Source organism: Varanus komodoensis, unplaced genomic scaffold (genome assembly GCF_004798865.1).
Source record: "Varanus komodoensis strain SLA01 unplaced genomic scaffold, ASM479886v1 scaffold11, whole genome shotgun sequence".
In the NCBI taxonomy this organism is placed as follows: Eukaryota; Metazoa; Chordata; class Lepidosauria; order Squamata; family Varanidae; genus Varanus; species Varanus komodoensis.
Window position 1 is genome coordinate 23,835,812 of NW_025335317.1, and position 27,195 is coordinate 23,863,006.

The following is a 27,195-nucleotide window of genomic DNA, read 5'->3' on the forward strand; positions in this document are numbered from 1 at the left end:
GGAAGGAAGGAAGGAAGGAAGGAAGGAAGGAAGGAAGGAAGGAAGGAGGAAGGTTTCCTGGTGCGATGAGATGGACATTGAACTTTTTGCCTTTGCTGCAAAATGCTATCTGTGGTGCAAACCCAGCGGTGCTTGTTGCCCTGAGAGCACCATCCCCATGGTGAAGTTTGGTGGTAACATGTTGTTAGCAAAGATTGGGAAACTGGTAAGGATTGATGGCAAGATTGATAGAGCCAATACAAGGCAGTTGTAGAGGAAAGCTTGTTTCATTCTGTGGGGGACCTGGAACAAGGAAGTTCACCTTCCAGCAGGACAGTGACTCTAAGCACACAGCCAGAATAATACTGGCATGGTTAAAAAGCTGAATGACTTGGAGAGGTCCACTCAGCGCTCAAACTTCAATCTGACTGAAAATCTATGGTTAAAACTTAAAAGTTGTTGTTCACCAGTGGTCCAGTCTGACAGTGCTGGAGCAGTTTTGCCAGGAAGAATACACAAACTTTGCAGAATCCAAGCCCACAATATTAATACAGACTTGCCCAAGGAAACTAGCAATTGTAGTTATTGCCAAAGGTGCTTGTACCAAGTATGGACTCGGGAGTGAATATTTGCAACTAAAAAATGCTAGGTTGTTTGTGTTAACTTTTGCACCACATTAAAATTATTTTGCAGCTTCACAATTGTATGTTCTGAATAGCATGTGTAAGCAGTCAAATTCATTTCGGCTACAGATTGTACTGCACAAAATGTGGAAAGCGGGGTTGGGTTTTGGTTGGGTAGTACCTACCTTAAAGAACTGAGATTTGCTCAAATATGGATGCCCAGGGAATGATGGAAACCAGGATTGCCTTTACCCAGCATTAGATTGTGTGCCTATTATTCCTGTTCCTGGAAGAAGCAGTTCTGACTGGTAACATGCCTTGCCTGCACCTAAATTGGTTAGTTGATGTGCTCTATATTAGAACTACATTTTTAAAAGTCTTTGCAAAGTACAGTTGTACTTAAATGGAGCAACGATACTACTGGGTGTTTGCCCTTGGGATCATATTACACCTCTCTCTTCGGTAGCTGGACTGGTTGCCAGTTTGTTTTCAAGCACAATTCAAAGTATTGGTGATTCTCCTCAAATCCCTAAATGGCTTGGGTCCAAGCTACATAATGGATTGCCTCCTTTCATACCAGCTCACCTGCTTCCTCAGTCTGGTGGAGAATCTGTTTTCTTTGGTCCATCTGTTTTCTATGGACACATGGTTAGCTGTGGTGAGATAGGCTACACCTAAATTATGGAACTTGCACTTTGAGATCCAGGTCGGTCAATCAGCCTGTCCCTCTCCCACATGCACATGCACACACTACTTTCTACCCACTAAAAATGGTCTTATCCCAGCTTAATTTTACCTTCCTGAGTAGATTATACTTCTATCTGAAGAGCTGGTTTTACCTGTTATGCCTGTCTCTGTTGTTTTGTATTTCAGTTTCATTTATTTGGTATTGTTTCATTGTGGTAATGTGACTTCTGTGACCATCTTTGTGTAAGATTTGGAAAGTTGTGTAGACATTCAAAAATTAAATTACAAAAATTCAGATATAAGGAGTGGCATTCTTTTTGTGTATAGAATATGAATATCATAGCAAGTATGATTTTTTCTTGTGACTGTATGCTTCACACTTACTACTCCTTTCTCTTTCTACCCCCTGTTCATATTTTCCTTTCTTTCCTGTTAAAATCATTAACCTGTAGCAATGCCCCTAAAAATATTAACTGTATTTTACATAAGGTTGGCTAGTTCCACATTTTAGTATAATTTGAAATTCTATTTTTTATTGTGTTCAATTGTATATCTAAATCAGACCTATATAGCTTGTGTCATACTGAACTGGAATCAGCACACTAGTTACATGTGATTGGTCTCTGGTAGGTTGAGTAATTTCTTTAGTTTTGTTTGCTGTCTGCCTGTGATCAAAGAGGGAGATGTCAAATACCTGGCAGGCATTAGCATTATGGGTCACAAATTGTGCGAACCTGTTCTAGACTGTTGGTTACAATTTCTTTAAAACTTGTAATTTTAGATATCAGATAGTTACATGTTAGATTTCATAGTAATATGACTTCTTGGTTAATTAATACAAGCTTTCTGTTTTATAGTTGCACAGTATCCTTTTGAAGACCATAATCCACCACAGCTGGAGCTTATCAAGCCTTTTTGTGAAGATCTTGACCGATGGCTTAGTGAAGATGGCAATCATGTTGCGGCAATCCATTGTAAAGCTGGAAAGGGACGAACTGGTGTAATGATTTGTGCATATTTATTACATCGAGGAAGATTTCAGAAGGCACAAGAAGCTCTAGATTTCTATGGGGAAGTAAGGACCAGAGATAAAAAGGTGAGAAGTTTAATTTTGGGCACTTGCCTAGATTTTTATTTGCAAAACAGCCATGTAGGAGTATTTCAAACCTTGTGGTTTTCGTTTATTACATGGTTACTACATGGTGTGGTTTCTTACCTGTTTTTTGGATTCAGACAATGGTGTGGTTTCCATGGTTGTCTGTTTTCCACCCTCTTCTATCATTTCTCCTAATGGTAGCAGGTATTATGCTCATAGGTGAAATTCATACTCTCTCACAGCACCATCTCCTCCCTGTCCATCACTTGCTGCAGATATGTCCACATTCCCCTGTGCCCAGGATTCACACTTGCTGGAAAGAACCACTCACCCCACTGCATGGAAAACATCAGGGGCAGACTATGCCCTTCTCCACCCCCTCCCAGGCCATGGCCAGTGCCCATCACCACACTCAGGAGCCCTTCCCTTCAGCTCTATCCATGCCATTATGCACCATCAGTTTATCCTGGTACCCCTTCCTCTTTGATAGGCAATGCTGTGAGTGGCTTCATCTGGCACTTTCCCCTTACCCTCCATCCAGCTTACAGCCATACCCCACACAAGAATCACACAGCTGTTGCAAAACATGTCTTTACTATTTAGGTCCCTTATGATTACAGGTACTTGAGTGTAGGGAACGTATGGCTGTTCCAGAGAACCAGATGTTAATGAATTTAGTAGCTTCTTCCACTGGTGTGCAAGGTCTGCAGCCCTATAGCTGTGCCCACATACTATCCCCCACATATCACAGCACCTAGCTCCATGCTAGCATGCATCCAGCAGCTGGATGAAGTGCCCTACTCCCACCGTTCCCTGAACATGGCACTGCCCACTCCTTAATTCCATGGACATATGCTTACACATCTGTATGCATAGTTAGCTTACAGCAGTGTGATGGGGTTCTGAGGGCTGCACATGGGGCTTAGGGTGGGGGACATCTGCAACGTGACTCCATCCAGTACCCCCACATCTTTCTGTGGGTGGGCAGAAAGTCCTGAGGGGCACTCTAATATGGAAGATCTACCATTGGAATATCTCTGAGTAGCTCATTCAGATCTACTGGGAAATTGCAGTGCAGATCCCCAACAGGTCACACACCTGGCAGCAGTTGACATCAGTGGGTTCAGAGGATTGCAGGAGGCATCAATTGCAGGGCTTGTTGACAATTCCACAGAATATCAGGTACATGATAGGAATGTGGGAGAGGAAGGGAGCCAGAGCGGGGGACATGGTCTTCTCAAGGTACAGTCCATGTGCTCCTCTTGTGTGGGGGAAACTTTGCCTGGAGGGGATCAGTGCTTCTGCCAGAAAAACAGAGGCAGAGCTGCCCATGGGTGGTGTTTGTGTAAACAGCAATAACCAGACAGGAGCACAAAATACAGCTGTCTCCAAGGTTGCTACTTCTGGAGGTGGCACAGTGTACTTCTTCACTGTTAGCAACATTTCAAATTCACAGGTAGGCATCTGGAAGGCAGAGGTGAAAAAGAGTATGGAGTGGCCAATCAGAGTGTGGTTGGAGCTAATGCTTCTGTTTCTAGGCTGATCGGAACAATGGAAAATGTAGGCAGGAGCATCTCATCTAGCAACAGCTGTTCTTTCCATTGGATTCCATGGCAGCTGTGTGGAAATCATGCTATTTTTTTGTGGTTTCATTCAATTGAACAATCTATGATGAAATGTCCAATAGAGACCATCTTTACCATGCTGTACCACACTGGCCGGGTTCATGCAACGAACCATGCTGGGATGATTTCCACTGTGGTTTAGTGTTAGGTGTGAACCCAGCTTTGTGTATGTATGTGTGCAGGTTGTAGGAAAGTCCAAGCATCTTACAGATGCCACTGTTGGGAACTAGGCTAAGTCCCAGTTAGCGAGAAAATAAGAAAATCACAGTATGCATGCCCCACCCTAGTATTACTTGTTACTAGGACTGTCATTTGATTAGATAATTTTAACTTACTTATTGTAGGAGTTTTAATTGATTAAATTTGCATATGAGCATAGTTCTTAAAAGAAAAAACAAACTTGCTTTTTATTTTAGGACATGTGTGCATTTTGCATAGCAGATACAATGTCAGAAGTGTTTCATCCCATGAGAGTTGGAGCAGGGTAGGATGAATGCTTCTTTTAAGAAAGCAAGCTGTGAGCCATAGATGTGAAAGTATGTGTATTCACAGAGCTTAAGCTTTCAAAAAATCTGTTGGCCAATTTAAGTGGGACACGTTTTACTTGATCAAAGTATTTTTTGACTAAATATATTGACTAAAAGTTGCAGTCCTAATTGTTGTAATTACATTCGTAATTTCATAATTTCCAATCCATGCTTTATGTTTATGTAGCATTCAGAAAGAGATAGACAGTAACCTCTGTTATCCTCAACTAGTCCTATTAATTGACTTTGCTACTAATCTTGGCCCAGCTGCAGGGTCAGCTCAGTCCCAGATGCTGGCATTGATAGCTGCTTCTTCTTCATCATGGCCTCTGTACATCACACATTATGGGTGCTGCACCTGTGCAGTGCCCATTGCCGGGATGATTAAACAGCTTTAACGGTTTTTGGCAGGAACTCTGCACCCCCTTCACATAGTATAAATGGGCAGAGTGCCTGCCATTTCCCCAGTCTTCTTGCGACTGGTGTTTGCTGTGCCTCAAGCCTTTCACTTGCCTTTCGTAGCTATACTGTTATACAAGTTCTTACTTTTTTTCTTAAGCTTTACAACTTACTTTTACCCTTGTTCCAAGTTTGCAACCCTCAATCCTCCCCCCGCCCTGTTTTCATCGTTGTTTCCTCCCTTCCCCTTTTCCCCTTCCGAACCTTCTATTGTTGTTCCTCTTGTTAATTCTTCTTGTTCACTGTTTTCCTCTCTTTTCTTCTTTGATGGTGCAGTGGGCAGCTTTCCGCAAGTGTTCTCAGTGTGGAGCTAAAATGTCTCCCACTGACCCATACGATCTGTGTCTTCTTTGCCTGGGAGAAGGGCACAGGACTGATATGTGCAGCCATTGCCAGTCATTCTCCAGACAGGCCTGCCAAAACCATGAAAACCATCTGCAGAAGATGCTCTGGGACAAGGCTTTGGTTGCCATGAAAAAGATCTCAGCGGAGACCAGCTCAGCGGGTCCATCTAAGCCTGCTCCTCCTCATCCATCTGAGGGGGCTGTGGTGGCTCAGGAGGGAAAGTGCTCCTCTCACTCTCCCCACTGCAAGCAGAAGGAGAAGAGAAAGCACATTGGGTTCGACGAGTTCTCTGTGTCTAAGAGACCTAAGAAGGACAAACCCAACAAGGAGGAGCGCAGGCACAAAAAACACTCTAAGGTGTGCTGCTCATAATGGGTGTCTGCTCCACCTTTGGTCCCGATTGTTGCCTCAATTCTGGCTTTGAACCTGCTATTCAGTCCATCATGCAAGTTGACACCGATGCCAACTTCTCCGGAGGATTCGCTGAGGGCTTCTCAATGCCCATCCTCCCTCCCACAGCAGCAGGTCCCAGTTCAACTTTCCAAATACTGGGTCCAGTTGCCATATAGAGAGTTCCACGGGACTACTATCCTCCCTAGGGCTACTATCTGAGAGGGACGCTCCATCATCTTCTGTGGCTGCCCTTTCTTGACCTCCGCCTTCACCTGTTGAGTCTTCCTCGAATCCTCCTTATCATTCAGACTCTGACTTGAATGACTCGCAGTAGGCGTCAGTCAACATCACCAGACGCCATGATTTCAACCCAGGATCCAGACTCCCCTGGAGACTGTCACGGCAACTTTGCAGAGCTGCTGTTCAGGATGACAAAGTCATTGGAGATAGGCATCCAACACCACATCGATGCCAACCAGGACAACATCTATGACATCATGCGGAAAGAGGACTCCTCCATCATTCTACCCTTTATTACAACACTTAGGCAAGTGATGATGGACACATGGCAGCTCCCAAATCAGCTGCACCCAACATCCAGACAATTGGAGTTCATGTATAAGATCTGGGAACAAGACATCCCCTTCCTTTTGAAACATCCCAAACCGAACTCCATTTTCATTGAGTCTTCCCAGGGTCAACAGAACAAGGAGCACTTGACACTGATAGACAAGGAAGGCAGAAAGATTGACATGATGTTTTGTCTATGTTGCTATGGGACTCGGTCTTCGTATCTCTAGTTATGAGGCCATTATGATGAGGTAGCAGTACTTCCTGATGCAAAAGATTGAGTCCCTCACCTCTAATCTTCCTGACCAACACAGGTAATTGGCCTGCATGTTCACCCGCAAGGTGATGCAGCTGTCAATCCAACAACTCAACACAGCAAGACATCATGTCGACTGTGGCTCTAGGGCTCTTGTTGGCACCATCGTCCTGTGTCGCCACGCCTGGTTACGATCTGGTAACCTACCTGATGAGACCAAGTAGTTAGTGGAGAACATGCCTTTTGATGGCTCCAGTCTCCTCCATGCTAAGACTGATGACAAGCTAGAAAAAATACACAAGGCTCGCCTCACTGCTCATCGTATGGAGACGCCTTCACATTAGCAACATAAGTGGTTGTGGCCTCATTCTGCTAGGGTTGATACTGCTATCAACCCTATTAACAACTGTACACGGGGGGCCAACAGTTCCAGCAGTGTCAACAGAGGAACCGGAGGCAGAATGCACTGTGGTACCAGGAACCTCGTCGCCGTCCCAACACTGACAAACACCAGCGTTGATGGAATACGTGAACCTCTCTTCAATCCTCCTACCTCAATCCTCCTTGATCCCCTCTTCCTTTTTGGGGATTGGCTGCAAAGCTGACTCCCCATCTGTGAGTCCACATCTGATAGGTGGGTTCTTACCATCATAGTGCACGGATACAAAATCGAGTTTGAGACTGTGCCGCCTCCTGGACCGATTCGATACATGGTAGCCCCTCCAGTCCTTCTGGAAGAAGTTTCCCACCTGCTTCGTAAAGGAGTGATTTGAAAACTCCACTTCTCCGAAGGCCTGCACAGTTTTTACTCTAGGTACTTTATGGTACCGAAAAGGGACAGTGGTCTACACCTTATTTTAGACTTATGTGGCATCAACAAATACATCAAAACCAAAAAATTTAGGATGACCACACTCCACAATATCTTTCCGTTGCTCAGGAAAGAGGATTGGTTCGCATCTCTGGACTTGAAGACGCTTATTTCCACATAAATATCCATCCCACTCACAGACACCTCCTCCGGTTCACTGTCGGTACCGATGTCTTTGAATATAGAATATAATTCCTTTGGTCTCACCACTGCTCCGAGACTTTTTACCAAGTGTATGGCTCCCATGTGTGCCCATCTTCAGCTTCAGAGTATCCATATCTACCCGTACCTCGATGACTGGCTTATCTCCTCTTCCTGGGATGACCTCCTAGCCTCCGTCAACATAACCTGCTCCCTCCTTGACCATCTTGGACTATGCATTGATCTTGAGAAATCATGCCTTGTTCCTTCCCAGGTCATCAATTCATTGGAACTTGTCTCGATTATCTACGTACTCGAGCCTTTCTTCCTCGGGACTGAAAAGACAGACTACTTGCATCTATCCAGCGGATTACAACCCAGCAGACTGTTCTGGGGTTATCAATACAGAAACTGCTTGTACATATGGCATCTACATTGTCGGTAGTACCAAACTCCAGACTGCGGATGAGACCCTTACAACTTTGGTTCAGTCACACCTTTCACCCATAGCACAATCGACCACACCGTCTACTTCAGCCACCTCTCTGTCTTGGTGAATGATAGATGCCAACCTCTCTTCTGGAGTCCCATTCCATCCACCACAACCAGCTCTAACTCTCTGGACCCTGACTGGTTGGGGAGCCCACTGCGCAACTTTCCGAATTCAGGGTGCCTGGCATGGCCATGAGACCACCAGACACATCAACTGCTGGCAGTCTTCAAAGCACTTCGTTCCTTTGAGACCATACCATACAGATTGCATCAGACAACATTGTGACTGTGTTGTATATAAACAAACAGGGCAGTCAGCCCCCTTGCCTCATCTCACTCTCCGCCTCTGGAACTGGTGCATTGCCTGCGGGATTACTTCCCTAGCTGTCTATCTCTCAGGGACTGACAACAAAGAAGCCAACTCTCTCAGCAGACACATGTCGATAACATGAGTGGGAACTGGACCGCCAAGTTTGCCAACACCTTTTTCGCCTCTGGGGAGCACCGGACATACACTTGTTTGTGACTCACGACAACTCTGTTTGCACAAGGTACTGCTCCTGAGTAGGCAGCAGCCTGAATTCGATTGGGGATGCACTAATGGTCCCTTGGACAAGCAGATTCTTCTACGCGTTCCCACCGATACCATTGATAACAAGGACGCTAGCCAAGATCAGCCAAGACAATGCTCGCAGCATTCTCATAACTCCCTGGTGGCCTCAGCAGTCATGGTTCCTGACTCTTCTTCAACTTTCCAACAACAACTTTCTCCGTCTTTCTCGGATTCCACATCTACTTACTCTGCAGCACGGCGGCATTCAGCATCCCGATCTACACTCCCTCAACCACTGGCTTATATATTGACACTTTCTTCTCCATTGGTACCAACACCTTAGTTGGTTTCGACATATGCAACGTCTTCGATGATGTCTCCTGTTACATGTCAACTTTCTGATCCACTACTACCATCAGTATTGTCATTGGTACCAGCAGCTTCATCAGACCTGACTGATTTTCACCCTGACATACAGTTCATTCATCAATCTGCACTATGACCAATTATGTGGCGATCCTACAATGCTGAATGGAAGCACTTAACCTCCTTTGCTACATTTAACAACTTTATGCCTCTATCTGCTACTATTGAGAACATTTTACAACTTCTACTCTTGTTACAGCATGGCAGACTTAAACCTTCCTCCATCAAGGTGTACATCGCTGCGATCTCACATTATCGGGGTTGCATTTCAGGCTCCTCGATATTCTCTCATTTCCTTGTCTGTCACTTCTTAAGGGGACTACAAAATCTCCAACCACCAGCCCAATTGTTAGTACTGACATGGAGCCTCTCTGTTGTCTTGCAAGTCCTCACCAAGCCTCCCTTTGAGCCACTAGCCACAACCTGTCTACACCTTCTCTCCTGGAAAACGGCTTTCCTAGTATGTATGTATGCATGTATGTATTTATTTATTTAGAAAGCTTCTATGCCGCCCCATTCGCCGAAGCCTTGGGGCGACTCACAACAATAAATAAATAATAACAATATAAAAATATAATTGGAGACGTCTTGGCCAAATAGTAGCCATTACTTTGGCTAGAAGAGCTAGTGAACTATGCGCTCTTGTGTTGACCCTCCATATCTGAACTTTCACAGAGAGAAAGTGGTTCTTCACATTGATCTGACCTTTCTGCCCAAGGTTGCTACTCCTTTTCACATCAACCAAGATATCATCCTGCTGGCCTACTTTACTACACCGTCGACACCGATCGAACACTCCTTACATAAGCTGGACATTCGACGATGCTTAGCTTTTTATTGATCCCAAACTGAGTCCTTTAGGAAAACCAAATGCCTGTTCGTCAAATACTTGGAGCACAACAAGGAAGCTCCAGTTAGCACTCAAAGGCTCTCGAAATGGATTGTTGAGATGATTGAACTGGCTTATCGCCTGTCCAAACTAGACTTACCAGTTGCTCCTAAGGGACATTCTGCAAGGGCCTGTCACGGCCTCTTCTGCCCTCTCTGCCGTGCCCCATGCATGACATTTGCAGGGTAGGTACATGGTCCTTCATGAGACACTATTGCTTGGATGGCAGGGCCAGACAAGACTGTTCCTTCAGCCATACAGTCCTCCCTTCCATTCTTCAGTGACAACACCATCCCGCCTCTGGGTGCGTTAAGCTTACTAATCACCCATAATGTGTGATGCACAGAGGCCATGATGAGGAAAGGCAGGTTGCTTACCTGTAATTGTCATTCTTTGAGTGGCCATCTGTGCATTTACACAACCTGCCCACTGGCTCCACTTGGTGTCAGTGAGTGGGTTTACAAAATGATCTTATTTTATAAATCTAATCTAGATGACTGTATACATATGCTCACATACATGTATACCCATATATCTGACAGCTAATCCTGTCTTTGATACTTCCAGTCGAATTTGATTTCACATATCTCCACCTGGGGGTGAACGGTAGGTCTTCAGATGACTGAGGAAATGGCGGGCACTCTGCCCATTTATACTACAGGGGAGCATGGAGTTCCCACCGAAAACTGTTAAAGCTGTTTAATCTTCCCAGCAACAGGCACTGCGCAGGTGCAGCATCCATAATGTGTGAATGCACAGATGGCTCAGCAGTTACAGGTAAGCAACCTGCCTTTCTGCCAAGATGAGGTAGGCCTTCAGTTGACATGTGCTGGACCACTTCTTCTTTCAAGTAGAGGTAGAAATTGTCAAATGATTAACTGTTAAATGAATCCTCATCCCTGCAAATATTTCCCATTTTTAAATGGTATTTTTTCATGCCAAACAAAATGCCCACCCATGCCAAGAGGTAGAATTGTCCAGCTTTGGTAGCTCACTGTAGCACATATGCTTTTAACTGTTCAATAGACCTTCGTACTTCTATTTTTAGAAAATTAAATGTCTCATCTAGAAATAAATTAACTGTATATAGTAATTTTCTCTCACTAATAGCCTCTTGAAGGAAGAAGCACTGCTGTATATGTTTACTGTAAATTTTAATAGCAACATTTGTATAATATTCCTAGTTTCCTTGCTTGCATGTAAACTTATCAAGTAGGTTCATCTTTTGGAGGAGTACTATTTATGAAATTTAGAACAGGATCAGCAATGCCAGTTTGATTATAGATGCATTAGATTTGCAATCATATGGGAAAATAGGTACATGACCCTAACACTGCAAGTGTGATAATTTTTAACTTTAATATATATTGTAGAATGCTAAATGACTTTAGGTTCTTACCTATTAAGATATCTGGCAGGTTTTCCAAATATATATTTATTTATATGTTTATTTTATATTTGTCTATGGGGGACTGCATCCTGACATCTTTAAGACTCTAATGGAGTGCATTCAGATACATTTACACACGTCCACACTCCTGGAAGTATAAACAAGTGCAATGCAGTTGTGTAGGCACCTAGTTGGGGAGGCCACAAATAACTTCTCTAGAGGGGAAGTCCTGAAGGAGGTGAACAGAGGGCTAAGCTGCATGTGGGCCTGATCCTATCTAGACAGAAGTTCACTGAGCAGCTAGTATGCAGGGTGTACCACTCTCTTTCCTGACAGAATTGTTAGTTCTTCGTCGTGGCCTCTATGCATCACACATATGGGTACTGCACCTGCACAGTGCCTGTGGCCAGAAGATTGACAGCTAACAGTTTTTGGCAGGAAGCTCCGCTCCCCCCTGTGGCCTATAAAGAGCAAAGCGTCCGCCATTTTGTTCAGTCTTTGCGACCGCGGTTCGCTGTGCCTCGTGCCGCTTTCGACTTTCGCTTCGACTGTTGTTATTATTATTATTATTATTATTATTATTATTATTATTATTATTATTATATTTCTATGCCGCCCCTTGCCGAAACCTCGGGGCGGCTTACAACATGATAAAATACATTGAAATACAATAGTACATAATAAATTACCATTAAATATAACAATACAAAAAATACATTGATTTACAAATACAAAATTAAAATTATCAGTATAAAATAAAAATATAGGAGGAGAAAGAGAAGGAAGAAGAAGTTGCCCAGGCCAGATCATATGTTTTAACAATTGAAATGATGTTTAAATAAAAAGGTCTTTACCTGGCGCCGAAAAACCAGTAACGACGGTGCCAGGCGGACCTCTTTGGGGAGTGAATTCCATAGGTTGGGCGCCACCGCAGAGAAAGCCCTCCTCCGGGTACTTACTCTCCTAATTTCTTTCATGGAGGGTTCCCGGAGAAGGGACTCTCCCGCAGATCTCAAAGGGCGGTCGGGCATATACGGACGTAAGCGCTCGTGCAGGTAGCCAGGACCCAAGCCGTTTAGGGCTTTGTAGGTCATAATCAACACCTTGAATTGGGCTCGGGCTTCAATGGGAAGCCAGTGAAGCTGATGGAGGACTGGAGTCATGTGAGCATAACGCCCCGTCCCCGTCAGCAACCTGGCAGCTCTATTTGACTGTTACCTTGCTCTCGATTGTTCTTTCCCAGTTTTTTCTTCTCCTTGCTCCCAGTTCATTGTTCCTCATAGTTTTTCTCTTGTTATTTCTTCTTTCGATCTATCTAAAAAAAACCAAAAATATATGCTTACCCTCTGCACTATCCCTCTCTTCTTCTTCTTCTGCGATAGCGCAGCGAGCGGCTTTCTGCAAATGCGCAGACTGCGGGTCAAAAATGGCACCAACTGACCCACATGACCTATGCCTCCTCTGCCTGGGAGGGGGGCATAGGACGGATAAATGCGCGCATTGCCTGGTCTTCTCCAAGCAGGCCAGGAAGAACCGCGAAAACCGCCTCCAGAGACTCCTTTGGGATCAGGCTCTGATGCAATCAGACCTGCTTGTTCCCGTCCCAAAACCTGGCTCCGCTTCTGTGGCCCCACCCTCATGGCCTTTGGATGAAGGTGCATCTGCTTCGGTGGCTCCCTCTGCTTCACCTAAAAAGAAGCTTGAAAAGCGGAAGCATGCCGAATCCGAGAAGTTGGCAGGCCATAAAAAGGCCAGGAAGGAGAAGATCTCCAAGCCTCCCAAGAAACCCAGGAATTCAGACCGTCCCTGACATCGGGACTCAGAAGCAATGGGCCCCTTGGTACCAGTGGCGCTTACGGTACCGACTCCACCCGAACCGGTCCTCCAGGAGGCTATGCAGGTTACCCATCAAGGGTCTCCCCGCCGTGCGGTTGACCTCCCACCTGCACCCCTTCCAACTCTACGGGGTTCAATATCCGACGGGGAAATCCAGGACTCCCCTCCTAGGGCGAGGTCACCGACACCCATGCCCACAGTCACAATGGAAGCGAACGTTGGACTGTCCCCACCGGGGAGCCGGAGGAGCCGCGCTGTAGAGCAACGTCCGGAGAGCTGGCGTCGCCCCTACTACCATACTTGGGGTGATCCGCTCTCCGTAGGGTACTACCCTGCTCCCAGGGCACGATCCTCTCCTCCATCCCATGACCAACTGCGCTCATTGGATCCGAGGCGAGCGTCACCTCGATCGCCACAGGGTGGAAGCAGCCGCTCCTTCTCCCCGGCAGAGTCATCATCTTAGGCCCCACCCTACTACGGTGCCGATTCGGCCGACTCGGAGGTCGACTCAACCTCTCTGGATGTCGCTGTGACATCCCAGGGTCCTGCGTCACCTGATGAGTCCCACGTCTCCTTCGCGGAGCTGATGTCTAGACTTGTCCAGTCCCTGGACATCGACGCTGCCCAGTGCCCGGGACCGACGACGGACAAGTTCTACGATGTCATCCGCGGGGAGCAATCGACATCCATCATCCTGCTGCTCATAACCACCTTGCAGCAGGCGATGACGCAGCCCTGGGACCTGCCATCACATCCTCAGCCGACGTCCAGGAGATATGAGTCGATGTACAGGGTTTGGGAGGAGGACATCCCCTTCCTCCTCCAACATCCCAAACCGAACTCTGCGGTTGTCGAATCCTCGCAGGGCAGAAAGGCGAGAGGGCACATGGCACCGAGGGATAAAGAGGGCTGAAAAATAGACTCCCTGGCTAGGCGAGTCTACGCTGCTTCAGGCCTGGGGCTCCGTATATCAAATTACGAGGCAACGTTGGCAAGGTATCAATACTTTATTATGCAGTGCCTGCACAACGTCGCCTCCACCCTCCCGGACCACCAGGGTGACCTTGCGAAGGTCCTGATTAAGGAAGCCATGCAGGTCGTGGTGCAGCAGTTATCCACGGCGAGGCACCACGTGGATACTGACTCACGGGCCTTGGTCGGTGCCGTTTCTCTCAGAAGGCATGCAAGGCTTCAGAAGTGTAATTTTCCGGAAGAAACCAAGTGCCGGATCAAGGAAATGCCTTTCGATGGATCCGGGCTTTTCCATTCTCGCACTGACCACAAGCTCAAGAAGCTGCATGAATCGAGGATGACAGCACGCAGGATGGAGATACAGTCCCATGCCAGATGTAAGTGGTCCTGGAATCGTCCAACCTACAGGCAATCATATCAACCGAGGCAGCAGCCACAACGCCGCCAGCAACAGCAGCGTTGCCGTCCTCAGTCCCAACAACGCTTCCAACAAGGCTGCCATCATTTCGACGATCGGAGGCAACGTTGACGGGACTGGCGAACCATTCCTCACGCTCCACCAATACCCACCTCCCTCTCATCTGGGGATCGGCTTCGAAGCCGACTCCCCATTTGGGAGTCCATCACATCTGATCGGTGGGTATTGTCCATTGTTCAGCACAGCTATCAAATAGAATTTGACATCGTTCCTCCATCAAGTCTGATCCGGTCCACTTCATGTTCACCAGTACTGCTCGACGAAGCACATCAACTTCTTCGTAAAGGAGCGATTCGTCAAGTATTCCCATCTGACAAACTCCACGGATTCTATTCCAGATACTTCATGGTCCCTAAGTGGGATGGTGGTCTACGTCCGATTTTGGACTTACGGAACTTAAATAAGTTTACCAAAAAAGTTTCGTATGACTACCCTTCAAAACATTTTGCTGTTGCTAAGGAGAGAGGATTGGTTCGCCTCATTGGACTTGAAGGACGCCTACTTCCATATTTCAATTCACCCAAGTTACAGGCGTTTCCTTCGTTTTGCGGTTGCAAACCAACTTTATGAGTTTACAGTTTTGCCTTTGGACTGGCTACAGCTCCGAGGGTTTTTACCAAGTGCATGGCTCCTTTCTGTGCCTTCCTATGCCTCCAGGGCATACAAATTTATCCGTACCTCGATGACTGGCTGTTGGTGTCACAGTCCAGAGAAGGACTCCTTGCGGCCATCCATACAACTCGTGCCTTGCTCAATAGCCTAGGCCTACGTATTAATACCGAGAAATCTTCTCTTCTCCCGACACAGATGCTCACCTTCATTGGAGCCCACTTGGATTCGACGTTGGAAAAAGCCTTTCTCCCTCAGGACAGACAACAGGCTCTTGCTCGCCACATCCATCAAATCCGACAAGAGGGAACAGTCCCGGTGAGGTCTATCCAGAGGATCCTGGGGCATATGGCTTCCTCAGTTGCCGTAGTTCCACATGCCAGGCTTCGGCTTCGCCCACTGCAACTCTTTTTCAACAAGGTGTACCATCCTCAAAGAGATCCGCAGTCAAGACTTATTTGGATCCCAACTTCCGTGCTTCACTCTCTGCGTTGGTGGTTGGAACAGACCAATTTTACGATAGGAGTCCCCTTCAGGGCACGACCTCCTATGATAACCCTTCTAAGACGCGTCTCTTCTAGGATGGGGAGCGATATGCTACGGCCTATCTACCCAGGGTACGTGGAATCGTCTAGAATCCACAAATCATATCAACTTCCTAGAACTACTGGCAGTTTTCAAAGCCCTGCGCTCTTTCAAGGACATCCTTTATCATCAGATCGTTCAGATAACTTCGGACAATATAGCTGCCGTCTTTTATCTGAACAAGCAAGGGGGAACAAAGTCACCAACTCTAGCCAGGCTTTCTATGAAAATTTGGGACTGGTGCATCCGGAGACACATCACGCTGATGGCTGTTCATCTAGCTGGTGTAGACAATGTGCAGGCGGATCTTCTCAGCAGGCACATGTTCACCTCTCACGAGTGGGAACTGGATCCCCATACGTGCAACCACCTTTTCCGGCACTGGGGGTTTCCCGATGTGGACTTATTCGCTACCCAACAGAACAGGGTGTGAGAGGCTTACTGTTCGAGAGCGGGAATTGGACACACATCCCTAGGGGACGCATTCATGATCCCTTGGAGCAATATGAACTTCTGCGCCTTCCCTCCGATCCCTCTTCTGATGAGGGTCATAGCAAAGATAGTGCATGACCGAGCATCGGGGATACTAGTTGCCCCTTGGTGGCCACATCAAGCGTGGTTTGCGAAACTACTCGACATCTCTTGCGGGGAATTTCTTCATCTTCCATCGCTCCCATATCTTATAACACAGGTGGACACTTCGGCACCCGGATTTGCTCTCATTGAACCTAACAGCATGGCGAATTCGATGATTGACGTTCCATCGGTGCCGACAACGACAGAAAGTTACGAATCTGACAGCTTCTACTAATCTGTCGGTACCGACGATGACTTCGACCACCTCGGATCCAATTGTCGAACCCAATCACTCAGGTCCTTCCCCCCTCTCTGGTCTCTCTGTACTATCCGGTTCGAGACAAGACCCGTCGAATCCGAATCCAACGTTTTTGCACCCTGATATTCAGCATATCATCGACTCTGCCTTAAAGCCGTCCACAAGGAAGTCATATAAGGCTAAATGGAAACGTTTTTCCACCTTCGCTGAGTCGCATTCGTTCTCTCCATTCCTCTCATCCATTCAACAGATTCTTCAGTTCCTCTTGGAATTGCACCATTCCGGACTGAAGCCATCGTCCATTAAAGTGTATACAGCCGCAATAGCCTACTACCGTGGCTTAGTCGACGGATCACCTCTGTTTTCTCATCCTCTCCTCAAAAGATTTTTGAAGGGACTATATAATCTTAACCCATCAATTAGACCGGTTATGCCCACATGGAGCCTCTCTGTAGTTCTGCAGGCCCTTATGAAGGCCTCCTTCAAACCTTTGGCGACGGTGGATCTTCGATTGGTCTCTTGGAAGACGGCATTTCTTGTAGCTGTCACTTCAGCCCGGAGGACCAGTGAACTTTGTGCTCTTCGCATAGACCCTCCTTATTTAAACTTTCACAGGGAGAAGGTCGTTTTACGCCTCGACCCGTCTTTTTTGCCTAAAGTGTCTACATCTTTCCATATGGGACAAGACATTGTGCTGCCTGCCTTTTTTCCGTCACCGTCGACTACATTGGAAAGATCTTTGCATTCACTCGATGTTCGCCGTTGCTTAGCCTTCTACCGATCGTGAACGGAGTCTATTCGACGATCCAATAAACTATTCATCAAATATTCTGCTAGGGATCAGGGCGATCCAGTCACTCCACAGAGACTTTCTAAGTGGATAGTCCACACTATAGTCTTATGCTATCAATTAGCTAAGCTCGAACTGCCTTCAGTTCCTCGAGGCCATTCTGCTAGAGCTGTTGCAACCTTGTCTGCATTTGCATCCGGGGTCCCGATTGATGACGTCTGCCGAGCTGCTGCTTGGGCGAACCCTTGGCACCTTCGCCAGGCACTACCGTCTCGATGTTCGAGCTTGACGGGATTGCTCCTTTGGTAGAGCCGTTCTTTCATCTGTTCTTTGTTGAGGACCCCTTCCCTCCTCCGTTATGGTAAGCTTGTTAATCTACCCTAATGTGTGATGCATAGAGGCCACGACAAAGAAAAGCAGGTTGCTTACCTGTAACTGATGTTCTTCGAGTGGCCATCTGTGCAGTCACACAACCCACCCGCCGGCCCCGCTTGGTGTCGGTTAGTGGATGCATCGACCGCTCGGTGTCGGTGAGTGAATGCATCTTTCAGTACCGACTATGCCCTTTTTCACGGTACCGACATCAAAAAAAAAAACAAAGTTTTTTCAATAAGATAGCATACGTTCGGTCGCAAAGACTGAACAAAATGGTGGACGCTCCGCTCTTTATAGGCCACAGGGGGGAGGGGGAGCGGAGCTTCTCGCCAAAAACCGTTAGCTGTCAGTCTTCTGGCCACAGGCACTGCGCAGGCGCAGTACCTGTATGTGTGACTGCACAGATGGCCACTCAAAGAACATCAGTTACAGGTAAGCAACCTGCTTTTCCTGAGATCCATAGAAGGCCAAATTAACTTTGGGGATAAAGGCAGAGTCTGGGCTGAGGACCACCCTTTCTGAAAGACACACTGATACTTGTCAGAGGAGAGAGCCTGTAGTACTGAGTCCCCTTTGACAAAACCACAAAAATGGTTTGTGATAGGAACCAAAAATGCTGTTTAAGGTTAGTACCTTAAAGAGTAGCAGCCCCTAAGAGCTCAAAAGCCCTGAGCATTAGATTCTTGATGGACTAATAAGTTCCTGGTGAATCAGAAGGGTGACTGACTAGGGCACTTGTCAAATTGCTAGGTCAGTGTATCACAGTCTTCTTGGCTAATTTGGGACCATGAGGATCATTTGAATGTCCTGGTATGTTATCCTTTAGAACATCCTGAAGATGAGGAAGAGGGGTAGAAAAATGGTGCCAATAGACTTGCTTGATGCAGGGTTACCACAAACTTTCAATTTGTGAAAAACACAATATCTGTGAAGCTCAATAATGGTGAAGTGCAATAAAAGGAGGTGTGTCTATACTGGATTTGCACAATCAATGCAGCCCACCAGGAGTTCAACTATGGTGGGTCATGCTGTGGGCCAGTGGCCATTTTGACTATTCAAGCCTAAGTAAGGGTTTGCATAATGTATGGTATCATTTGACACTGGGGAGTAGGGATTGTTTGAGAGTTAACTCATAATCTGTTGTAGTGTTATTTGGGAGTGGTTTACCCTTCTGCTGCTCAGGTTTGGGCAAACATAACATAGTATGATGGCCGGCATGTGCTGCAGTCCTCAGAGACCTGCAGTGATCACATGAACCAGTCTACTGGATCCCCTTACCAATGCTTAATTAAACTAAAGCTTAATTGTTAGGTATTAGCTAGTGATTTTTCCTTCATTTTTTTCGGAATGCATGCAAAGTGGTAGCTGAAAGAATTCTCTCTTCAAGGGTTAGATATTCTTGATTGGATGTTCATTTGTTGAGTTCAATTGTTCTTTTTTATATTCTGGCTTACACTGCCTTTAAAATGATAAAACCTTATTTAAAAATAACACAAACAGGATAGTGAAATTCCTGAAGTCATTTGCCTGCTTCAGAGAGCATCGCATTAAAGATACAACTAAAAATTGTCGAAATTGCCACGAAGTCCTTTGTTTATTGGGCCAATGTCTTGAGGTTGTCATATAGCAACACCTTTTCATTTTGGTTACTTTGTTGTGCTTAACATCTCTGCCCCACTTCTGTGGGATTCACTTGATCCTCTGGGTCACTAACCTAAGCCAAGAACTTCCTTACAAGCTTACCATCATTCATCTTCTGGATAATCATCTGAGCTTCCCATATAAGATTTTTGGCATTGAGTCATTTTGCCTTTAGACACTTCTAGTGACAACAAAACCTTCCTCTACACTTTTCAGGTCCTGTGGCAGTCAAGTTATCCCAACAGCAAAGACAGCCTTCAAAAGGTTATAATTTGGGCAGAGCTAAATGCTACTGTAACCCCTCTTCTAATTGAGAGTGAACAGTAAGACATTCTAATTTCAAGTTCCATCTGGAGTTTAGTCTGAAGAAATAAAAGAAATGGATGCTTTAAACCTATTGGCCATCAGAGCATCTGAAAATCTAGCAATTAATCTCTTTGTATTTTGAGGATGGGTACAACCTGTCCCAACTGAACAGAACAGAGGTTTTTTAGCCAGTACTTTACATTGTCAGAGAGAGTGGTAATCTTCAGTTCATACATCTGAAAAAGTATGTTCTTGGGTACTGATGAAGTGGAGCAAGCAGCCAGGAATTATCTTCTGCTTCTGTGAGAGGCAGGTAGGGCCAATCAGATAGACTTCTTGCCACCCAAAAAGGGAGGAACTCCTCTCAGTCTTGGCTTGGTCTTCCTCAGAAGGGCAAAATTGATTGTTTGCTCCTGTGCTAAAGAGGCTCCTGTCTGTACTGTTCCCCTCATCATTTCTAAGGTAGAGCAGTTGATTAATTTCTAAAAAAAATTCCATTAGTATGCTGGTTGGCCTTCACAAGTATGATATTTGTGGAGGGTTAGGGTTAGGCACCCTCAACCTTCCCACTTGTAGTTTGTAGCTCTGAACCCTAAAAATTTTGGTATGCCACTACTGCAGAGAAGCATTTTATGACCTATTTGTTGGCACAAGAATGAGCATGACCCAGTTTCCTATTTCTCCATCTTTCCTGCCTCATGATGAGGGTTATGGAAGGCCTTACGAATGCTAAGAAACCTTTCAGCCACAATTCTAGGAAATCTCCACACACAAAAATTTTGTGCATATACAAGTGCAAAGCATTGTCTGTCTTAATTTCTTAACCAATATTTTTTCTCATTGAGCAAGAGTGAATCATCTTGGTCTTCTGTAAAAGTGCATCTGGTACAATGTTGAACTCTGATCAGCATATTATTGATTCTGTGTTATAGGAAAACTTTTTGGCATTCTTGTCAAGTTCTTTATCATAAAGCAGATTAGAATACTGAAAATTGTCCACATCTGTTGGGGGCAGACTTTGGAGCCTATAGTCAACACAGCTAGAAATTGCTATTGCATGAAAGGGCTTTTTCCTTAACTTTGATAGCTCCAATCTTGACCAGGCATATCTGCCAGTTCTTCTTACCAATGGCATTTCAGAAGTAAAATTTTGTTTTTCCAGATTCTGTTTTTAATCCACACTGGCTTGTTTCCATATTCTCTCAGCAACTAGTATCCTTTTTTTCCAATTCCAAAGAAGGGCAATGCCAAAGAATGTTCGAAATACTGCACCATTGCACTCATTTCACATGCTAGCAAAGTTACACTCAAAATCCTACAAGCTAGGCTCCAGCAGTATGTGGACCAAGAACTACCAGAAGTACAGGCAGGGTTTTAAAGAGGCAGAGGAACTAGAGCTCAAATTGCCAACATACGCTGGATCATGGAGAAAGCTAGGGAGTTCCAGAAAAACATCTACTTCTGCTTCATTGACCATGCTAAAACCTTTGATTGTGTGGATCACAACCAATTGTGGCAAGTTCTTAAAGAGATGGGAGTACCTGACCATCTTATTTGTCTCTTGAGAAACCTGTATGCGAGTCAAGAAGCAACAGTGAGAACTGGACATGGAACCACTGATTGGCTCAAAATTGAGAAAGGAGTTTGGCGGGGTTATATACTGTCACCCTGCCTGTTTAACTTACATGCAGAGCACATCATGAGAAAGGTGGGGCTAGATGAATCACAAGTTGGAATTAAGATTGCCAGGAGAAATATCAACAAGTTCAGATATGCAGATAATACCACTCCAATGGCAGAAAGTGAAGAGGAACTAAAGAGCCTCTTGATGCGGGTGAAAGAGGAGAGCACAAACGTTGGCTTGGAACTCAACATTAAGAAAACTAAGATCATGGCATCCGGTCCTATCATTTCCTGGCAAATAGATGGGGAAGAAATGGAGGTAGTGACAGATTTTATTTTCCTGGACTCCAAGATCACCACAGATGGTGAAAATTGATGCTTGCTCCTGGGGAGGAAAGATATGGCAAATCTAGACAGCATGCTAAAAAGCAGAGACATCATGCTGTCGACAAAAGTACGTATAGTTAAAGCTATGGTTTTCCCAGTTGCAATGTATGGCTGTGAAAGCTGAACCATAAGGAAGGCTGAGCGCTGAAGAATGGAGGCCTTTGAATTATGGTGCTGGAGAAGACTCGTGATAGTTCCTTGGACTGCAAGGAGATCAAACCAGTCAATCTTAGAGGAGATCAACCCTGACTGCTCTTTAGAGAAGGCCAGATACTGAAGATGAAACTTAAATACTTTGGCCATCTAATGAGAAGGAAGGAGTCACTGGAGAAGAGCCTAATGCTGGGAACAATAGATGGCAAAAGAAGAAGGGGACGACAGAGAATGAGGTGACTAGATGGAGTCAATGAAGCAGTTGGTGTGAGCTTAGGTGGACTCCGGGGGATGGTGGAGGGCAGGAGAGCATGGAGGAATGTTGTCCATGGGGTAGCGATGGGTCGGGTACTACTTTCCTAAATAACAACAATAATTATACTTTAGATGTGAGCTCACCTTTGTATAGCTACTAAGGAAATGCAAAAACTAACCCTGTTCTTGAGAAATGCAGAGCAGTCATGGTTGGTATTATTTTTCTCCCAGTTGTACTAACATTATACAGTTAGCCATGTTTTCTTCTATCTCTGAGTTGTTAACTAGGGGGGTAACTAGATTTATGAAAAGAGCAATCTTATAATCCCAGGAGAATGTGGCATTAAATAAGTGAGATTAAAAATGCTATGTGGTTTTGTTCTCTGCCTGCAGTTTTGCAGAAGTGATTTTGAACAGTTTAGTGTGTTGATGTTAGCTGCTGACTCAAGATTATTTTATATATTTATTCCATGCTAAACTGTTGCTTCCATATTGTTTGCTTCCATATGTTTGCTTCCATATTGGTTTTTGTAGTCACAAATTTTGTTTTGAAGCTGCTCATAGCAAATGTGTTACAACATTCAACAAAGATAGAAAACAATATTAGAGAGTATGATTCCCAGTTTTCATATACCGAAAACGTTTAGGCCATATTGCAAAGCCTAATCTATGTTATTGTGCTCTAGATGTTTAAAATGATTGGTGCATACTGACTGAAGAAGAACATGTCTGGCAAGATCAACATGTTACCCTGCAGATGTTTTGGCTTAGAATAAGAGGATGGGAGTTGTAGCCCAGAACATCTAGAGGGCCACAGTTGACCACCCCTGTGCTAAAATTCACCAAGCCCTAATTCCCATTATAAACCTTAGGTACATCTAGAACATTCAGATTGTTCTCAGAGCACCACATGGAACATTCAGGAACTCTGCATGTCTTCCATATTAGTATTTTATACAACATAAAAGAAGGGAAAAACCATAGATACTCTAGTAGAAGGAATTAATGTTGTATTTGATCCATAATGGGTGCTTTCCATGCAGAAGAACACCTTCCAATTAAAATTTATAACATACTTTACCAACTTTATTTTTTCCTGATTCCTGCTTTTTTAAAAATTATGCTTCTGCTTCTAAAGATATTTAATGGCATCTTGTTTTATTGCAATGGAAGACTGGACCAGGGTGACACTCAGCCAGCCATAAGGTCCAACCATTTTAGTATGCAGAATCATGTATTGTACGGAAATATATAAGTAAATAGATTTTAAAATGAGGTAAAAATGGCTGAAAGTACAGGGGAATGTATTCATAAATTAGTTAATAGCTAGTTTGGACATTTTTATGACATTAAACAGGGTGCATAAAGGATGCCTTAATCATGACTTCAAAGTATCCTTGTTATGAAGCTGAGAAAAAGCCACATTTCATATTATTTCATACCGACAGAAAAATATTGATATGCAAAGCCCTTTCTAGAATGCCATTTTTGTTTCTTAACCATGGAATGGAATAACATGGAATGGAATAACATCCATATTTGAATGCCTTTTGCACTCTCCTGGTGCTGTCCTCTTGTAGGTTATCACATGTGGACAGTTCCAGAAGATGTGCATTTACTATTGCTTCAGAGTATGCTAGCAGCTTTGCTTTAGTCTCCCTCTCCATTTTGATGAGGTCGCATTAGTAGAAAAAACAAGTAATGCATACAGGGTGCGGCAAGGTAAAGCCTTCTGAGGCAAAAAGAAAAGCCTGACTTTTGCTTGGGTTTTACTTTGGTTGCTTTCCAAAGGGTTGGTAAGTTACTTTGCCTGTGTACCAAAGAGTTTTCTTTGGTTGTTTACCAAATCCAGAAGATTTGCATTAGGTGTCTGAAGTTGCCATAAATATGTAGAAGATAGAAAGATTTACCTGTATGCAGTTGTTATTGTGATTGCATTTTAGAATTTAATTAATCAGAGTCAATTCAAGTAAACTGAAAATGTTACACATTATCGCTTTTCTAGCTCAAGCTTTCTTTGTTTTATTTAGGGAGTAACTATTCCCAGTCAGAGGCGCTATGTATATTATTATAGCTACCTTTTAAAGAATCATCTGGATTACAGACCCGTGGCATTGCTCTTCCACAAAATGATGTTTGAAACGATTCCAATGTTCAGTGGTGGCACTTGCAGTAAGTACCTTTTTAAACTCTTCTTCGATATGAGACTGTGTTGCATATATTTCTGTTTATTCACCATTCCTTGAACCTACAACTGGAAGCATCATAACTGCTTTGAATCTCAAGTCTCCCCTATTTTAGTCTGATACTAAGACTAATACAGATTCTTCTTCGAACCTGTTGTATACTGTCAAATCACTGTTCCATCTAAAGCAGTATATTCTGCTCTGGTTGCAGTTTTCCAAGGTTTGAAACAGAGTTTTTTCTCAAAATGTTTTATCCAAAATCCTCTTAAATTGGAGGACCAGGCAGTTAACTTGGGATCTCCTGCATGCAAGCAGATGCTGTATCACTTTGCTGTGGTTCTAGCTACCTTGCTGGATTACAGTGGTAATTAACATTTTTTAAGCCTAACCTTAATTCTTCAACTTCTCCCCAAAGCCCATATTTGTAGTAATATTTTCCCATTGCCCCTGCAGAATATGGCACGGGACCTGTGTGTCTTGGCTGTAATGTGTGCACTGTACCTACAAATTATCACTGGGTTGACCAGAACTGAGCTAGATAGTACTGGACTTATTATTGGATAAGTACTGGACTTATCCAATAATAATATTTATATTATTGTATTGGCAGAACTTACTATTTTTCTTAGTTGGATAGGCAGTTTGTCCTACATAGATACACCTAAACATATTAATTCATGCAAATAGTTGCTTTTATGCTCAGGGTCACTGGCCTGGTTTACTAACAGTGCTAACCATGATTTATTTAACCCATGGGTTGTTGAGTTCTACGTTGTCATGAAGCACATGCTCAGCCACACTAACAAATCTTTGACCACAACAACTCAGACAAAGGGCCCATGTTTTGTTGTTGAGTTGTGAAATTCAGGTTGTTTAAAATATGATTGGTTGCAATGTGCCTAGAGTCATGGGTTGTATGTGTACTTTTTTGTCAGTCTACAGACAATGGTGCCAATAGTGGTAAAAGCAAAGCAAAAAAACTAGCTGTTCTACATGCCAGTACTTCAGTGCCATAAAGACATTTGGGTTACAAGGAGTGAGTGAACAAAGGAAGAAAATAAGGAATACACAGATTCGGGGGGCGGGGGTGGGGCAGGAACAGGACATGATTAGTTCTATCTGCCCCTCCCCCAAAAGGGTTGACAATAAGCCAGGGGTTAACGAGAGGTCGAATAAATTATGGACTAGAATTATATGTGGACTAAGTCACTTTCTTTAATTAGATCTGTTTCATGCCATACATGCACATGAAGCGCAATCTTTTTTCTAGACAGGCTTTGATAGGATGTGTCACTTTGCAGTAGTGACTGATGGAGGAAAATATTTTAACCTTTTTATGTATAGTTGGGGGAATAGGTGTTTTATTTTAAATGTCTTTGTTTCATAACCATGTCAATATAGCTGTTTAGCCATGTCTGTTGGAGTTTGCATTTATGTGATGGTTGACTTTTATCTTTTTTTCTTTTTAGTGAGGAAATAGGCTCAAACGTTGAGAGGTTCTCCTAAAAGATTTACTGTTAGCTTTTGTACAGTGGCTTTTGTCCTTTAGTATAATTTATGTATGAAAACAAATAATGAAATTTCCATCCTGTGTTAAGTATAAGATGCACAATCTAATCCTATGTATGTTTACTCTTCTCAGTATTAAGCCCCATGTGTTTAGTGGAGCTTTTTCCTAGATAGGTCTGGGTAAGATTTCCATCTTTGTCAAACAAGTGTGTTTGGGTTTCTAGATTGTTATTTTCCAAGTCCATAGACAGGTCTCAGAAAAGATGAATTCTTTTGTACCTGATATTAGTTCAAACCATCAAGGTAGTATTGCTAACAACTGTACTTCCTGGTCACTTACATCTTTGATGTCATATGATAATATTTGTAATTAGCTAGAAACTTCAGAGAAGACAATGCAGGAAAAATGGTATACATGGTCATCTATAAAAAATATTCCTACCTGCAACAGTATGCATTATGCTAAATATGCAATTTCAGTAAATGTTCTGTACCATAGTAGGTTTGGCAGAGTCCTAGCTAATAAGACTGATTCAATTGTCAAGTCATACCTGTGCAGGTTGATATGCATTATATGAGCTTTTTCATGCTGTGAAGAATTGCTGAATTGATACGTTCTGTATTGAGAATTTCCATATTGAGGACTGACTTAATTCAGAAATTACAAGGATTGTTAGCATTTGTTGTTGTTATGTACCATCAAGTCATCTTTGACCTATGGAAAGCCCTCCCAAAATGTCCTGTCCATGTCAGCTCCTTTCAGCTCTTCCAAGTTCAAGGCTGTGTCTTCCTTTATAGATTCAGTTCAACTCACTTTCCCTAACATGATTGTCTTCTCCAATAAGTCTTGCCATCTCTAAGGTGTGTTAGCATATCTTAGCTTAACTTAATGCATACTGGATAATAATGACAAAAGACTTTAATAATAATCACCACCACCACCTTTGTATGCCACCCCATAGCCCATAGGGCTCTCTGGGTGGTTTAAAATAAAACAAATAATACAAATTCAATACAAAACAATAGAATATAATAAAAGCAAAAATACAAAATATAATAACTACAAAAGCAATGATAAAATCAAAACTAGGATACTGAATACAATAATATAATATGTGGTATAAAGCAGTAATAAAATGCAACTATAACCCCCCCCCCCCCAACACAAAGCTCAATGCTCAAACAAGTACAGCTGGCCAAATAGGCACAGCCAGTGTGGTCTAGCTCGGCATCTCCTCTGCACCATGGCTAGAACCAGGTGGCCCTAGAGGGCACCAAACGGTGTCAAACAGTCACAGACAGGCGGTGTCCTTTGGCATCCACCCTTCAGCTT

General features: G+C 44.1%; 1 protein-coding gene across 3 annotated transcripts in view; it reads left to right on the plus strand.

The window, feature by feature from the left end:
- PTEN (phosphatase and tensin homolog) overlaps window positions 1-27,195 on the plus strand; it is an 85,278-nt gene that overhangs the window by 41,225 nt on the left and 16,858 nt on the right. For 2 of the 3 annotated variants that reach the window (XM_044420597.1, XM_044420598.1), the window contains 2 exons: window positions 2,147-2,385; window positions 24,198-24,339. In XM_044420597.1, coding sequence (XP_044276532.1) covers window positions 2,147-2,385; window positions 24,198-24,339 — 381 coding nt within the window. The remainder of the gene's footprint in view (window positions 1-2,146; window positions 2,386-24,197; window positions 24,340-27,195) is intronic. The other variant, XM_044420599.1, reaches the window with a different exon arrangement.